Below are 15,099 nucleotides of genomic sequence, written 5' to 3'. Positions count from 1 at the left end.
GTATCCAAGACTTCCAAATTTTGCAGAAAGAGCTTGAAACAGCCTTTTCCTTTAGTGGATGGGAAACAGAGAGAGGCCCCGGTGAAATAATTTGCTCAAGGACGCACAGCTGTGGCAGCAGAACCAGGCCCATTATCCCCCTTCACTTGCTGTTAGCCAAGCCCAGACCAGGAGCTTGCATCTGAGCCTCCAAGGAGATAAGCAGGAGGAGAACTGTGCCAAGGGAACTCACTCCCTCCCTGTACCAAGTCCGCTTCTGGGAGTCCCCGGAGGAACCAGGCGTCTTCGCCAAGGAAGAGAGTTTAGAAGCCCAGAGGTCAAGCAAGAGCTAGAGGGCAGGCAGTGCCGCTCGGCCGGTCCAGAACGTCTGGCCCGCTCCACTCCTTTCGGGGGCCCCGTTCCCGCCGCCTTTGGATCCTCACTCTGCGTGCACAGCCATGCGCTTTCCCGGCGCCACGCGCGCCACGCGCCGAAAGGATGCGCAAAGTTGGAGGCGGCTGAAGGCGGCCTCTCCGCCGTCTGTTTCCCCGGCCTGAGCGCGCACAGCCGGGCATATGGACATTTCGCGCTCCGCATCTGTGTCATCAGCCGCACTTTCTGTGTGTGTGTGTGTGTGTGTGTGTGTGAAGCTGGCGCTGGGAACAAACGTGCATCTGTTAAATTCGACAATAAAGTCCTACAGCAAAGCTGCCAAGATTGGAGCAGCGGGCGGGGGCGGAAAGCCGAGGGGGTGGGAGAGAGCTGGGGTCTCAAAAGGCGACGCCAAAGTGCCTGGCCCAGGTATTATGTCGGGAGAAGGTGAGGAGAGCAGCTGCTCCTTCTCGCGGGCGTGTATGGGAGCAAGGGTGCCTGTGTCCCTGTGAAGAGTACACACCGATCTGCTCAACATATGTCGCCACAAATCACTGTATCTCTCCCTCCTCCCCCCACTCCCTCCTGACAGAGGGCAGAGCAGAAAGAGGCGCTGAGAAGAGGCGCCGCTTCAACAGGTGTCTTGGTGCGCAATGCACCTTTTCACGCATTCACTGTCTGCATCAGCGGCGGGGACAATGTGGACACTTTGTTTCCAGGCACAGTGCGCCAGCTTCGGACGCAGGGGGGGGAGGCGGCCCTGGGCAGGGAGGGGGGTCTGGAAATAAAGACCTCAGGCGCTCCTGGGGTCCCGGGCCCTCTCCTCCCTTTGTTGGAGAACTCCCTGGGCCAGAGCTTCCTTGTGCGCCCTTGGGGGTGGCATATGGCGCCCTCTCACCTACCCAAGAAAGAGAACCAGCCACCCACTCAAGAGCGCAGGAGGTCCCTGAGCCCGGGGAGGGGGAGTCTCTGAGGGAAAGGCTCTTTCCCAAAGTGAATGAGGAGCCGGCCTTATCTCTCCCCACCCCACCTGCGCGTCCCCTCAGCTGGCGCAGCAGGCAGCAGCCGTTGGGTGGGGAGCAGCGGCCGGCAGCACCAGCCTGCGGAAGCGCCCCAGCTCCCGGCAGATGAAATATGGGGCTGGTGAGCCCCTGGAGACCATATGTTTTCAATAAAAGAAGACAAATAGGACCGAGATAGGCCTTGCAGCCAACCTGTTATAAATGGGTGGCAATTGGGCCAATGTACACGGCCCCCGGGGGGAGGCCCGCTCGGTGCCAAATGCATGTGTCAGCTTCTGGGACAGGTGTGCCCAGGGGCCAGGGGCCAGGTCTCCCCCCTCTGGGTTTATCACGGCAAAGGTAATATTGTGCTAACTATGAGTAAACAGTCATTGTGAAAACCAGGGAGAGTTTATCAGAGGCGAACTAGTTGGGGGGTGGCTTAACAATAAAGTTGCCCGCCTTGGGAGCAGGTGACGGCTGGCTGCGGGACTCCCGTGGTAGATGTTTTCCAAAGCACTCCACTTTACAATCTCTTGTAATTATTTATTAAACGAAATCTATTTATTATTATTTTAGCAAACACTGGAGACAGGTGGGGCTTTCTTTTCGTCGTCCCCTTTTGTTTGAAGGGCTGTTTGAAGTGGCCAGTCTCGGCCCGGGCAGCTCGCTCACCAGATTTTTGTCTTCTACTCTTTCAGTGCCGAGTGAAGGCGAGAGAAAGAAGCCCCCTCCTCTGTCAAGCCATTAGCTATTCAGCCTCCTGTGGCCCTCCTCCCTCCCACTCCTTTCTCCAGGAGCCCCCAGGCACTGCTAAGACTCCCCCTGCAGATAGGAAGGCAAAAGGGTGGACCACTGCCTTCCTTCTTTTCCAAGCTGCCCACTGTCTCTAGGCGTCAGGCTGTCGCCTCTCTCCTGGGGCCCCTCAGCCTCAGGCAAGCCCGGACCTCAAAGAGTCGGTGGGCACGGGGGTCCTGGGGGCACCAGAGGTGGTCGCTGGCCAGGGTCTTCAGGAACAGGCTCTGCTCCCCCGCTGGAAGAGCTGGCGCACAAATACCGCCAGCGCGCACTGAGTTGTCACGGACTGCGCGCCAGCCGGCAAAAGCACAGGAATTAACTTTGGGGAGGGGTCTGTGCTTCCTCTGTGGCAGAAAGGGAGGGCGTAAATCCTCAATGTCTAATCCCCTAGGACTCCTCAACCTCCAGCCTCGCCCTCCTGGCCAGAAGAAGGGAAGCGGAGAGTTCTCTCCCGCTGCAAGATGACAGCTGCCCCGGCCGCTGCGCGCTCCTCACCTTGTTTTTTGCGCAAAGCTGGGAAGTGGCGGCGGCCTGGAAGCCTTGGAGAACCTTGAGTGGAAGGGGCTCTGGGGAGGCTAGATAAGGATTCCAGGCCGGCCCTAGAACTCCTCCCCACAAGAATGTTCCCCAAAATCTCTCCTGGTGCCAGCAGCTCGCCCGGAGGCTGTCTCCAGCACCCAGTAGCCGCTGGAGGCAAGAGGGAGCCGAGGCGAGTCCCACCTTTGCTTCCATCTGAGAGCCACCACTACATGAAGTCCGGGTTGTGGGCTGCTCCCCAGGCCTCCAGGGACACGGAGAGGTGCTTTGATCCCTTATGGCCCGGGTTCCCTCCACCGAATGGGGCTGGGTCCCAGAGAGCTAGGAAAGCCGTCCTTTGGGTTTCCTCTCTCTGTTCCTGGTTTGCAGGATGGAAATCAAGCAAGGCTGGGGTATGGGTCAGGAGAGTAAAGAGATGGAACAGGAGGGGACACTGGCTCCCCTTGGCACTAGGAGATGGGGCCACTACCCCTTTTGTATTCTGACCCTGTAGTAACTCACAGACCCACGAATTCTCCTACTTCCTACATGTTGGGATGTCTGATTTGAAAGGCTATTTTCCCCCAGTTGAGGAGAGGCAGCAGGTGCAAGGGAGAATCTGGGACGAGGAGTCTTAGGACCTGCGTTCTGTGGCTCTGCTAGAAATTCCTCTGTGACCTTGGTTGACTCACTTCTCCTTCCTGGGCCTTAATTTTTCCATCTGTAAAATGGATCTCAGGTTCTCGTTCTTATTACTGGAAGGCAATTTGGAGCAAGCTCTGACCTAAAGGGAAATAGCAGAATCTCCATGGGGTCCCTGAGCCTGACCCCCCCGCTACACCTCCCTCCCAGACAGCGCGGGAAGGAGCCTGCGCCCACAGCGCAGCAGCTGGGACCCAGGCCAGCGCCCCCATCCGCATACCGTCCTGCAGTCCCCCTCCCTGGCGCCCCAGCAGATCAGCCTCTCTCTGCCTGGGAGGCAACCCCCAGCCGCCCGTGCGCGTGCCAGAGGCCCTCACCGGGGCAGATACACAAACTTACCTCTTCCCTCACCCATCCCCCCAGTTCCCCGACCGGTCCTGCTCCCCTCCGCCATCTTCCGGGAGGCTCAGGGTCCCTGGAGCTGCTAGAACGTGACGCCTCCGTCGCCAGCAGAGGCTTAACCCGAGACCCAGCCTCCCCAGCCTCCGCCCCGCGCACCCGGGCACCTCGCGGTCAGCAGAGAGGAGCGGAAGCCGCGACCCCTCACCCGGAGTGACCGGAAGCAGAAGACCACGGGGTGTCCGAGGCGGGACAAAGGGGAGGGGCGGGGAACAAGGGAGGGATGATGCGTTCTGACTCGCTTGAGAGAGATTTCCAGGAGGCGAGGGTCCCTGCCCCGTGCTCACCGCCTGGCCCCGGCCTGCGTGGGCGGCAGAAGCTGGACCAGGGGCCCGGCCCTGCGCGCCAGTGACGGGCAGGAGGCCTGAGTGCAGAGCGTGGCCCGCTGCCCTGAGCACCAGCTCTCCGCCGCGTCTAACACCGGGGCTGCTGTGAGCTCCTGGCCTCTCCCCACCCTTCGCACCGAGCTCTGCCCTCAGGCCCTGGGCCGAAAGCTGGGGCGCTGCCCGCGATTGGTGGCCGTAGGACGTCCTCTGGGGTGGGGTGGGGTCCCCCATAGCCACCTCTGCCCCTGAGATGCCATCCACATGTCCTAGATTTAGGATGGGAGTGGGGGGAGGGGAGTCGTCTGAGAAGTTTGGGGCACCCCCAGGCAAAAGTCCCCAAGTGGCAGGGACACCCGCCTGGGTAGCCGCCGGGTCCCCTCCCGAAGTGAAGAGGGGCGGTGAGGCCTGGCCCGCAGAGCAGGGGGCAGGGTGGCACGGGAGTCAGGGGACACTTGTCCACGCCGGGCGCCCGGGCATCTGGCTCCCGTTCCACCTCCTGCCCTGAGGTTTGGGGCAAGCGCGCCCTCTCTGCGGCCGTTTTCCCACGGGTCACACACGAGATTCGCCCACCCTGAGCTCCGCAAAGCCCCTCCAGGGACCAGGAGCGGCTCTGGACAGGGGCCAGGAAAGAGGATCCTAGGGAGGCGTCTGGGGCGCAGCCGGGAGCCAGACGAGGCTCGTCCCGCCGGGTGGGGCTCTTTGAGGATCCGAGAGTTGCTGGGACAGAGCCGGCGGGGAGAAAGCAAACAGAGCCTCGCTCCCCTCCCCCCTCCCCCGTCCCCTACTCCCCAACCCCCCCCCCCCCCCTCCAGTCTTTGTCCGGAATCCAGCTGTGCCCCGCGGGGGAGGAGCGGGCTCGCGTGGCGGCCCCGGGTCGCCGCCCTGATTGGCCGGCGGCGCGGGCAGCGGCGGGGCAGGCACGCTCCTGGCCGCGGCCGAGCAGATAAAGCGCGCCAGGGGCACACGCCTCGCGGCTCCGGACACCCGCCCGGGCAGGCGCGCCCCAAGAGCAGAGGCCGGGGCCACTGGCGCTTCCCTCCTTAGGGCTGGGGGACTCCCGGGCGGCGGCTCGGCAGCTCCGCTGAACTTGGCGTTTGCAAGGCCAGCTCAGCTCCTGCCGCTCGAAGCCCGCCGCTCCCAGCCTTTTGCACATGAGACCAAGGTAACACCTGGTAACTCTGCGCATTCGAAGGGGAACGGGTTCTCTGATCAGGTGGGGGTGGCTCTTTCTCGTGCCCCCCCCCCCCGGCCACACACACACACACACACGTGGCCCGGGATGGGAAGCTGCCTGCCCCTGGGGGTCCGACCACGCTTACCCGTCCTTCTTCCCCTGCCGCAGGATGGCGCCTCAGCCCTCGGGTGCGCCGGCTGTCCAAGTGACCCCCGACGCGGAGCCGCCCTTCCCGGTCGCCTCGAGCGCGCAAGAGCCCTGCATCGTGTCCGCTCCGCCCAGCCCCACTCGCGTGTCAGGGGACCCCGTCGAGGCCGAAGGGAGCGGCTGCCGAGGGGCCGCCAGGAAGCTCCGGGCGCGGCGTGGGGGACGCAGCCGGCCCAAGAGCGAGCTGGCGCTGAGCAAGCAGCGGCGGAGCCGACGCAAGAAGGCCAACGACCGCGAGCGCAATCGGATGCACAACCTCAATTCGGCCCTGGACGCGCTGCGCGGGGTCCTGCCCACCTTTCCCGACGACGCGAAGCTCACCAAGATCGAGACGCTGCGCTTCGCGCACAACTACATCTGGGCGCTGACGCAGACGCTGCGCCTAGCGGACCACAGCCTGTACGGTCTGGAGCCTCCCTGCGAGGAGCTGGGCAGCCCGGACGGCGGCTCCCGGGGAGACTGGGGCTCCCTCTACTCCCCGGTCTCCCAGGCGGGCAGCCTGAGCCCCGCCGCCTCGCTGGAGGAGCGCCCCGGGTTGCAGGCGGCCTCCCCTGCCTGCCTGCCGGGCGCCCTGGCCTTTGCAGACTTTCTCTGATGGCCTGCCGGCCGCCGGGCGATGGGTGCTGGGGGCGAGGGCGGAGGTGGAGGAGGTGGCGGCGGCCCTCGCGCGGACTTGCTCCTCCTGCCGCTGGTGGGCCTAGACGCCCGCGGGGTGGCCGGCCAGTTCAGTCCCGCGTCCTCAGCGCCGCGCCAACCGAGACATCCTGCCGCTGCCTGCGCAAGTGGGCGGTACCGGTCGCGCGTTTCAGGCCCCCTCCCTGCCGTCACCCCAAAATCTCGTGCAAAAAAAAAGCTGAGAATGGTAGCACTACACAGGGGAAACGCGCCCCCCACCCCGTCTCCTGCCACCCTCCCCTCACTCTGTCAAACCGATGACTCTCTCTCACGCTCCTCCCCGACGCGGTTTCATCCAGCCTCTGGTCTCTGCTCCCCTCCTCTCTCCCTAGCCAGTCCCGGTTGTCCAGCCGCCCCCTCTGCCTTAATCCAGGAAGGCGACCCCCTGCCTTCTCCGCGTGCACTTTTCTGAGCCATTGCCCTGCTAGGGGCTGGAGCCCCGACTGAGAACTGGTCTCACATTCCCCCTGGGGAGCGCCCCCCCCCAAACTCCGCCTCCCTGCGACCCAGAGAGCCCGTGCCTTTAGAAAAAATCAGTTTGTAAATTATATGATGTCTTTTGAGAGGACTTTTGGTAAATTATATGCCCTCCCCCCGTTTTTTGTATTTATTGATGAGATTTCAAAAAAAAAAACCCAAAAAACAGGAAAAGTCTATATTTTGTACATAAGATTGTTTAGGGTCTGGGGAATGAGACTTTTGAGCCAATAAATAAAAAAGGGGAACCTATAGGAGCCTGAGCCCGGTGTCTGGGTTGTGCAGCGGGGAAAGCTGCCGCCTCTGCGGTGGGGGTGAGGGTGCCTCTGTCCAAAGGGAGGGAGGAAACTTCAGACAAGCCTCCAAGCGGGCTACTCACTGGGCTTGCTGGCCCTTTCCCCTACGCTGCTAGCCTGAATGCAGTTACCTCTGGGGGAAGAGGGAATAATAAACAGTCCCGCCACAGAATCGGAGCTCTCAGAAACGCTACTGGCGGGCCTGGCATCCCAGGAATTTTCCCAATCTGCTTAGAGTTCTAGCACATCTTCTGGGCCATTTTACACGCCACTCGCTGGGGTGGCGCAGGGACTCGTGGGTCTGAACAGCGGGCAGTAGGGGAAGTGGGAGGTCTGGACTTTCTGGCACCCCGGACTCCTAGCAGCCTTGACTGCAAACTTATCAAGAAATGGTTCAAGGTTTCCAGCCACTGGTACTTGAGTCCCCCCAAGGTAGAGCAGGATTGGTGCACAGTGGTGACTGAAACTTGCCCCCAAGGTGCTACTGGAACCCCACCACCTGGCTTCCCGGGCCCCCCAAGATCTCTGGGAAGCAGATAAGAGCTCTAAGAATTCGAGGAATATGCCTGGCACACAAGAACAGGAGGATGGAGGGCTGGCACCCCACCCTGCGCGTAGAACCCAGAGACTGCCTTTGGGTTGGCCCTGGGCGCCTGGGGAAGGAACGGGCCAGCCTCCGGTGGGCAAAGAGAGGGCAGAGGCCGGGACCTGGTGGGTTGCTTTCCATCCCGTTAGAGCGCAAAGGTGGTGGCTTTGCAGGGGTTAATGCCTCTTGCATCTGCTTCTCCTCTGCATCCCCATTTCACACTGAGCTTTTCCTCTCTCCTCTAGGCTTAGGCCCCTAAAGGCAGCTCGCAGGAGATATGCCTCCGTGGCTGGGACTGGATTTGAGGGCGCAAAAGGGGACCTGGCAAACAAACTAATAAACGAAGGTGTTTTGTTTCATGGCTTTAATCTGGGAGGAGATTAATGGGTTATTGGTGACCTCTGCATCTGCCAACTTTCCACCTGGGGCACCAAGGGGGAGGGGAGCAGGTGTCTGCAGCTCCAGTTGCACAGACCCTAGCCAGTGCCTGTTACTGGCTGGGCATTTGGGGGAGGGGTGTGGACAGACCTAAAAAGCAGGAAGGTCCATCTCTGTCCTCCTGGGACAGTAGCAAGTATGTTGACAAAAGAATTCAAGGCCCCAAATATTGCTACTGGGGGGAGGCAGGAGGCACAGCGGGACTGTCACCTGGGCTGGGCTGGGAGGTTGGCCCGGGAAAGTGACATTTGGGCCAGGGCTAAGGGTTAGGAGAGGATGTCCTCAAGCAGGAAGACCACTGAAAGGTTGTGGGAAGTGGGGCTCAAATAGGCAAACGACCCCCAAAGCTGGAAGAGTGTCTGTTGGCGCTGTGCTCCGGCGGAGGCAGCCATTGCCCGATCCTCTCTTCTTTTTGAGGGCGCTCATTCAGGAGCTGTTCATCACCCACTGCACACAGACTGGTCCTCCCACCAATGAGTATTTTAAAAATTTCAGTTTAGCCCAGTTTAGGCGGTATGGCTCAGTGGCTGAGCGTGGACCCATTAACCAAGAGGTTACCCGTTCCCTTCCAGTCAGGGTACATGCCCATGTTGTGGGCTCAATGCCCAGTAGGGGGCGTGCAGAGGGCAGGTGACCAATGATGTTTCTCTCTCATTGGTGTTTCTATCTCTATCCCTCTCCCTTCTTCTCTCTCTAGAAATCAACAAAAACATATTTTTAAAAATAAAAATTAGAGTTTAACCAACTCCACCACTGGGCTGCCACCTTGAGTGGGTGGCAGATTTGCTCCGGAGCTGTCAGCTCTACTCTCAGAGTCAGGAGGAGGTGGGAGGAAGGTTTGGGGCTTGGTTGAATCGCTGCAGAGTTTGGGCTCTCTGCCCAGGAGAGCGCTATCAATCGCTGGAGGTAGTGAACTTCCTCCAGAGGCTCCCTAAGCTAAGAGCCCTTCCTCTCTCGGGCTCGGAAACCTTTCCGAGAGTCCCTCACAGAGACAGCCCAGCATCACAACCGCGCTGCCCACTCCGGGCATTCGTCCTTTAGGCTTTTAAAAGCAGGCTGCTCGCGCCTCCGCTGCGGTCGCACTGGTACGGCTGCGGAGCCCCCTGCGATTTGAGGTGGTCGCCTGCGCCCCAGCTCCCTGGAACCCGGACAGGGTCTCAAGCGGGGGCAGGACAGACGCTGGGCTGGAACATGCTCTCCCCTCTTCTGCCTTTGTCTGAGCCCAAGCCTGGCTTCCAGAACAACAGCAATGAATCTTGCGCCATCCCCCATCCCACCCACAACCACACGGCCTCCCCGTCCGCACACACAGCAGGTAGATTTATGGCGCCCTGCCCCCATCCCACCCCACCCCCAAACCGCCCTCCGCAGGAGGACAAAGCCACCGGGGGCCATTGGAATGCTAATGTCTGAGAGCCAGGCCGCGGGGCTGGCACAAAGGCAGGCGGGGCCCCAGGCGCACGCGACCCCACAGGCCCCTCCTCTCCCCTAGGGGCCACTCTGCCCGGCTTTGTGACCTTGGACAAGTCTTTGAGTCTCAGCTAATTCACTTGAGAAGTTCCCTAATACCTTTTCCCTGGATTTCTGGGCACCTAAGAGAAGGCCGTGCGGGCTGGGTTCTGAGTTACAGTCCCCCAGACCTGGAGGCACGGAAAAGACCCTTCAGAACCTGGTACTGGGGAGTGTACGGGGAGGGTGTGGGGACATGCGGCTGAGAATGTGGCACAGGTATATTATAACTACATTTTCACATTCATGTAATTCATATTCTCTGCTGTGCCCCCCACCCCCACCCCCTTTTAAATATATCTGCAGACAGTGCTCAATAAAGCAGCGGACACTCGCTAACTGTACCTGTCAGCTATGCCTTCAAGGGGCCAAGAGCAGGCAGTGGGAGGCTTGAGGCTGGACACTTCGTCTCTCAGGCACCCTCTCGGGGCAAGGCAGGTGGCCACACGCAGGGAAACAGAGACCCACCGTCTCGGAAGTAGGTGACTTTCCCAAGGCCTTCGATCGCCCGGTGAGTCACTGAAGCAAAGCTGGGACCGTGAGCCTGGCTCTGAGCCAGCAGCTTAGAGCTCTCTGAGCCAAGGCAGTTGCAGTTTGTGCTTGTCCTTGGGCTCCCTTACTCTTTGGCTGAACCCCACCTCCAAACCCCGACCGCTGGAGAGGTTCCAGGCTCCTGTCTGTCTCTTCTGCTTCTGCGACGCGAGGGGCCAAGTCCGCGGAGAGGGTGCCTTCCGGGCTAACCCGGCCAGCACCGGCTCCTGACGGACTGCTGTGCGCCACTGACCATGGTGCTGAAATACCCGCGCTGGTTCAGAGGCAGCAACGTGCCTGGGAACGTAAGGTTCTCTATACGGAAAACCACCTATCAAGCCCCCTTTAATCGCGTTTTTCAGGCTAGAGTCCCTAGAGGGCCCCGGGTGGACATGCAGACCCAGAAGGCTGGCAGGCTTCCTTGGTGTGGTGAAGAAAGCGTGGACTCTGTTACTACTAACTGACGGTGTGACCTCAGCAATGCCTTTTTCTCTCTGGCTTTTAATTAAACACCTTTGCCTAAGACCCATTTCCCTTACCTGTAAAGTTGGGACAATAAGAAGTAGCTACTAATTGAGCCGGTTAAGTATGTTTGTTTTTAGTGCTATGCTACCATAAATGGTAATTAGTATTATCTTCATTTGTCTCAAATTCTTCTCATTCCCCCAGGTTTCTGTTTTGGGGGGAGGAAGGAGTACTTCTGTATGGATTTGAGTTTCTTATGTTCCCCTGTGCAGTGCAAACTGGCACAAAGGCAAGGCCACCCACCCCTTCCTGGTGACCCTCCCTAGTTTAGGTCTACCCTTCCTGAGTCCCAGGACTATATGTTCAGATGTCCCTTGGACACCCCAAATGGCCGTGTCCAAAATGGAATTCCTCACCCCTAAGCCCAAACTAATACCGCCTCCTGTTCCTGATCTCACTAGGTAGCATCACCTCGTCACCCATACTAGGAATCTGGGCCTCTTCTTGGCTTTCCTCTCTCACTACCCAAATCCAAGAAATCCTTAAGTCCTGCTGATTTGTCCTTCTCTCAATTTCTTGAAGCTCACCTCTCCTTTACCTCCTCATTACCACTGGCCTAGTTCAGGCTCTTACCCTCACATGGAGAGACCACCTAGCTGATCTCCATACCTCTAATCTCCACACTGTCCACAGCACCCTCCATGCTGCAGCCAGAGTTCCCATCGAGCATGCAAATATGGCATTGTCCCTCTCCTGTTTAAGATCCTCAAGTCGTTTCCAATCATTTCTGGGACAAAGCCCACGTTCCAATAGGAATATATGAGCTGGGAAGCGATATTAATCTGGGTTCAATTCCCAGTTGGTTCACTGTCAGTACAACCATCAACAGGTTCCTTGACCTTTCTCTCATTGTCATCATTTGTAAAGTGGAGGTAACAACATTACCATTTCAGGTTTAGGTTGGAGTAAAGCCAGGCTGCTGTAATAGCCTCACCAATAATTCAACCTGAGGCGAGCCTTCCCGGTGGGTGGTAGCTCTGCTCCAGGACATCATTCGGGGTCCTTGTCATCCACATGGTTGAGGCTGCTTTGCCCTGGGTCCCAGCCAGTGGGGGGGAAATGGAGGAGCCCCACCCACAGTGTAAAAGTTTAGACTAAGAAGTTGCATATTTTGCCTCTGCTCACATTTCACAGGAAGAACATGATCACTGGGCCTCACCTAATGGGAAGAGGGGCTGTGCGCCTCAGAAGAAGTGAAGAATGGATTCTGGTGGGTAAAGAGCAGTCTCCACCCAAGGAATGTTGTCAGGATTAAATAGGATTATACATGTTATTACCATTTGTTTCTCTAACCATGAATCACTTCTGCTTATGGCCAGCATCCTGCTATGCAATGCCTTGCTTGCCTTGACATTTACCCTCCAGAAATACTGGCCTGTTTGAATTTTTCCTCTTATGCACAGTCCGATACCCCTTCCATCATTTCCCCCTAAACTGCTCTCTCTGCCCAAATCCTCTTTCCCTCTCCAAATCTCCAATATAGACTTCACCTCTTCCCAGAAGCTTTTTTGAACTCTTCCTCCCTCTTTCCTTCTGCTCTCCTAATACCCTGTGTATATGACTATCCTTGTACTTTCCAGGTATTTTGTAGTGATCTCTTTGTTCCTCTGCACCCATCACTCAAGGTCTGTGAGATCTTCCCAAAGGAAGAACTGTGTCCATCTTCATATCTTCAATGAGTGCCTCTTCTCAACCATATGCCACATGTGTTTTTAGGTTGAGTTAATAATGAGTGAGTGAGTTAACTAAATGAATGAAGAACATTGCAATTATTTGTTTAGAAAATCCTACCTTCCCCAGACTGGCTACCACATAAAGGCCAATGAATATTTGTTGAATAAATGAATGATATGTAGAGAGACTCATTACCCTTTCTGCCTTGTACCTTCCTCAGTACCAAAATAACCTGTCCTTGGCTGTCTATGGGCCTATTTTAGAACATGCCCATCTGACTAGGTGAGACTGATTATCACAGTGTCACTATTTCTGAGATGACTAGTAACAACGCCAATAGTCAGGTATGGGCGGCCCCTCCTGAGATAATATACTAGTATTAGAGGATGAGGTTTGGCATCTACCTCAATTCCAGCACTTCTTAATTCTGTCATTTTGAGCAAGTTACTCAGCCTCTCCAAACCTCATTTTCCCCATCTGTAGAGGAGAAAACCACACACCTACCTCATAAAGTTCAAAGAGGATTTAGATGAGGTGACAGATATGTCCATATACTTCATGTCCCTGCCAGCAATTTGGAGCAGAATTCATTATAGTGCCCACCCCATTTCCATTTCATTCTTACAGATGATGGCGAGCGAAGAAGGTCTGGGCCAGGACTGACATTAACCATGGAAAGATGACAGAACTTGCCCAAGACCCAGGCCTATGAATTATGGAGACAACCTGAGACTCCTGCTATCCAAAGATCATCACCAGCTACTCGTACCTCTGTTGCAATAGTTATCTATTACTGCATAGCAAATTACAAAGCACACACACACACTTAACTACTTAAACTAGAAACCGTCACTATGTGGGTCAGGAATCCAGGTGTGGCTCAGCTGGGAGCCTCTGGCTCTAAGTGTCTCAGGGCTGCAGTCAGAGAGTCAGCCAGGATTGTGGTCTCACCTGACAGCTGGACTGCGGGAGAGTCCGCTTCCAGCCTAACTCAGGTGGCTGTTGGCGGCACTCTACTCCTCGGGGGCCATTGCATTGACGGCCTCTGTTCCTCAGTCATTTGGGGCCAGAAGCCTTCCTCTGTGCCCTGCTATGTGGGCCTCTCCATAGGACAGCTCACAACATAGCAACCGCCTTCCTTCAGTGCAAGGAAACAAAAGGTGGGAGGACACTCAAGACAGAAGCCACAGTCTTTTTGTAATCTAATTTCAAACGTGACATCCTATCCCCTCTGCCACATTGCATTTACTGGAAAGAAATGGCCAAATCACCCTAGCTGGTTTGGCTCAGTGGATAGAGTATGAGCCTGCACACTGAAGGGTTCCAGGTTCAGTTCCAGTCAAGGGCACGTACCTAGATTGCAGGCTTGATCCCTGGTCCTGGTCGGGGTGGGTGCAAGAGGCAACCAATAGACCTGTCTCTCTCACATTGATATTTCTCTCTTTGTGTCTCTCCTTCTCCCTTCTACTCTCTCTAAAAATCAATGGAAAAATATCCTCGGTGAAGACTAACAAAATAAAAATAAATCAATAAATCCAGGCCACAGCCCAAGGGAAGGGACTACACAAGGGCACGAATACCAGGAGGCAGAGAGCACGGAGGGCCAACTAAGAAGCTGCCCATCATATCAGCAGCAGAATCTTTGCTGCCTGCTTTCCACGCCCCAGAGACAAACACACACACACACACACACACACACACACACACACACACACACACCTCCCCAGGGTCTACTCTACAGGGTTCAAAAGAAGAGAGCCCAGGTGATTTGACTCCTGGGGCTAAAGCACATGTTTCTCTGTCCCCAGTGCTGGATTTGCTTCCAAGAAGGGCCCAGGAGCGGGGACTGCCAAGTGAGCCATTGCACCTCCCCAGCTGATCTCTGACATCCACTACTGCTTTCACAGGCCTCCCCACCCCCACTCCCAGAGGCAGAGATTTAGGATGTCTGGGGCCTGTTCCCCGGTGCCCACTGAAGGGAAATTTACTGCCTCTGGAGAACCAGGGCCTGACTTGGGGTCTTGAATGCATCTTTTTCCCCTTTGCCTCTGCTTTATTAGGTTAAGCATTGCTTGAATCGGTTGCCATGGTTTGAGCAAACCCATGGCGACTCTATAATGAAGCCTGAAAGACTCGGACCCCATTTATCATCCCCAGTGTTTGGGAGGCCCAGAGCCTCATTTGCCTCCCCCAGAGTCTGGGCACCACCCTTCTGCCTGGGGCCCCCTGGCTCCTTTCGAACAAGGAATAAACAGGTGGTGGCTGGGAAGAGGAGAGGAGACCCACACAGGTGGAGTGAGCACTGCACTGCGCACGTGTGCACACATGCACACACACACGCGCACACACACATGCGCATACACACACACACAAACATACACACACACACACACACGCTTATATTTTCTACTCCAGGAGCCCAGACACAGACCAAACACACAGGCAGCTCTGCCAGACTTTCTCCTTTGGGAGAGTGGAGGTAAGAAATGACCTGCAGCTTAAAGGGGTCTGTGACTGTCTTAGAAATAGGGAGGCTTGTGTGTCAGCAGGTCCAGATATTGTCACACCCTTGATTCCCTGGGCATAGACTGAGCAGCATTATAATCCTGCAATGAGTAGGAGACAGATGAGGCAAGGCTCAGAAGGGAAACTGAGGCATATAGAGATTCAGCAACATGTTCAAGGTCACCTGGTGATGGGATAGCCAGGGTAGAACCCAGAATCAGTAAAATTTTTATGGAAAAATGCAAAAATAGAAGAGCATCATGAATTCTCACGTATCTATCACCCAGATTCAACTCAGAGCTGATTCTCTTTCCCCACCTACCCAGCCACTTCCCCCTGTACCACCTCCATGGATTATTTTGAAGCAAATCCTAGCTATCACACAGTTCCAACTATAAATCCTTCTCCA

General features: G+C 56.7%; 1 protein-coding gene across 1 annotated transcript; it reads left to right on the top strand.

Moving 5' to 3' along the window:
* The first annotated feature begins 5,436 nt into the window (after positions 1 to 5,436).
* Positions 5,437 to 6,069, top strand: NEUROG3 (neurogenin 3). Its single transcript, XM_036337317.1, has one exon. The coding sequence runs from the start codon at positions 5,437 to 5,439 to the stop codon at positions 6,067 to 6,069; it is 633 nt and encodes a 210-aa protein (XP_036193210.1).
* Positions 6,070 to 15,099: the final 9,030 nt, after the last annotated feature.

Source organism: Myotis myotis, unplaced genomic scaffold, assembly GCF_014108235.1.
Source record: "Myotis myotis isolate mMyoMyo1 unplaced genomic scaffold, mMyoMyo1.p scaffold_m19_p_15, whole genome shotgun sequence".
Taxonomy (NCBI): Eukaryota; Metazoa; Chordata; class Mammalia; order Chiroptera; family Vespertilionidae; genus Myotis; species Myotis myotis.
This window is presented reverse-complemented; position numbering and strand designations above follow the sequence as displayed.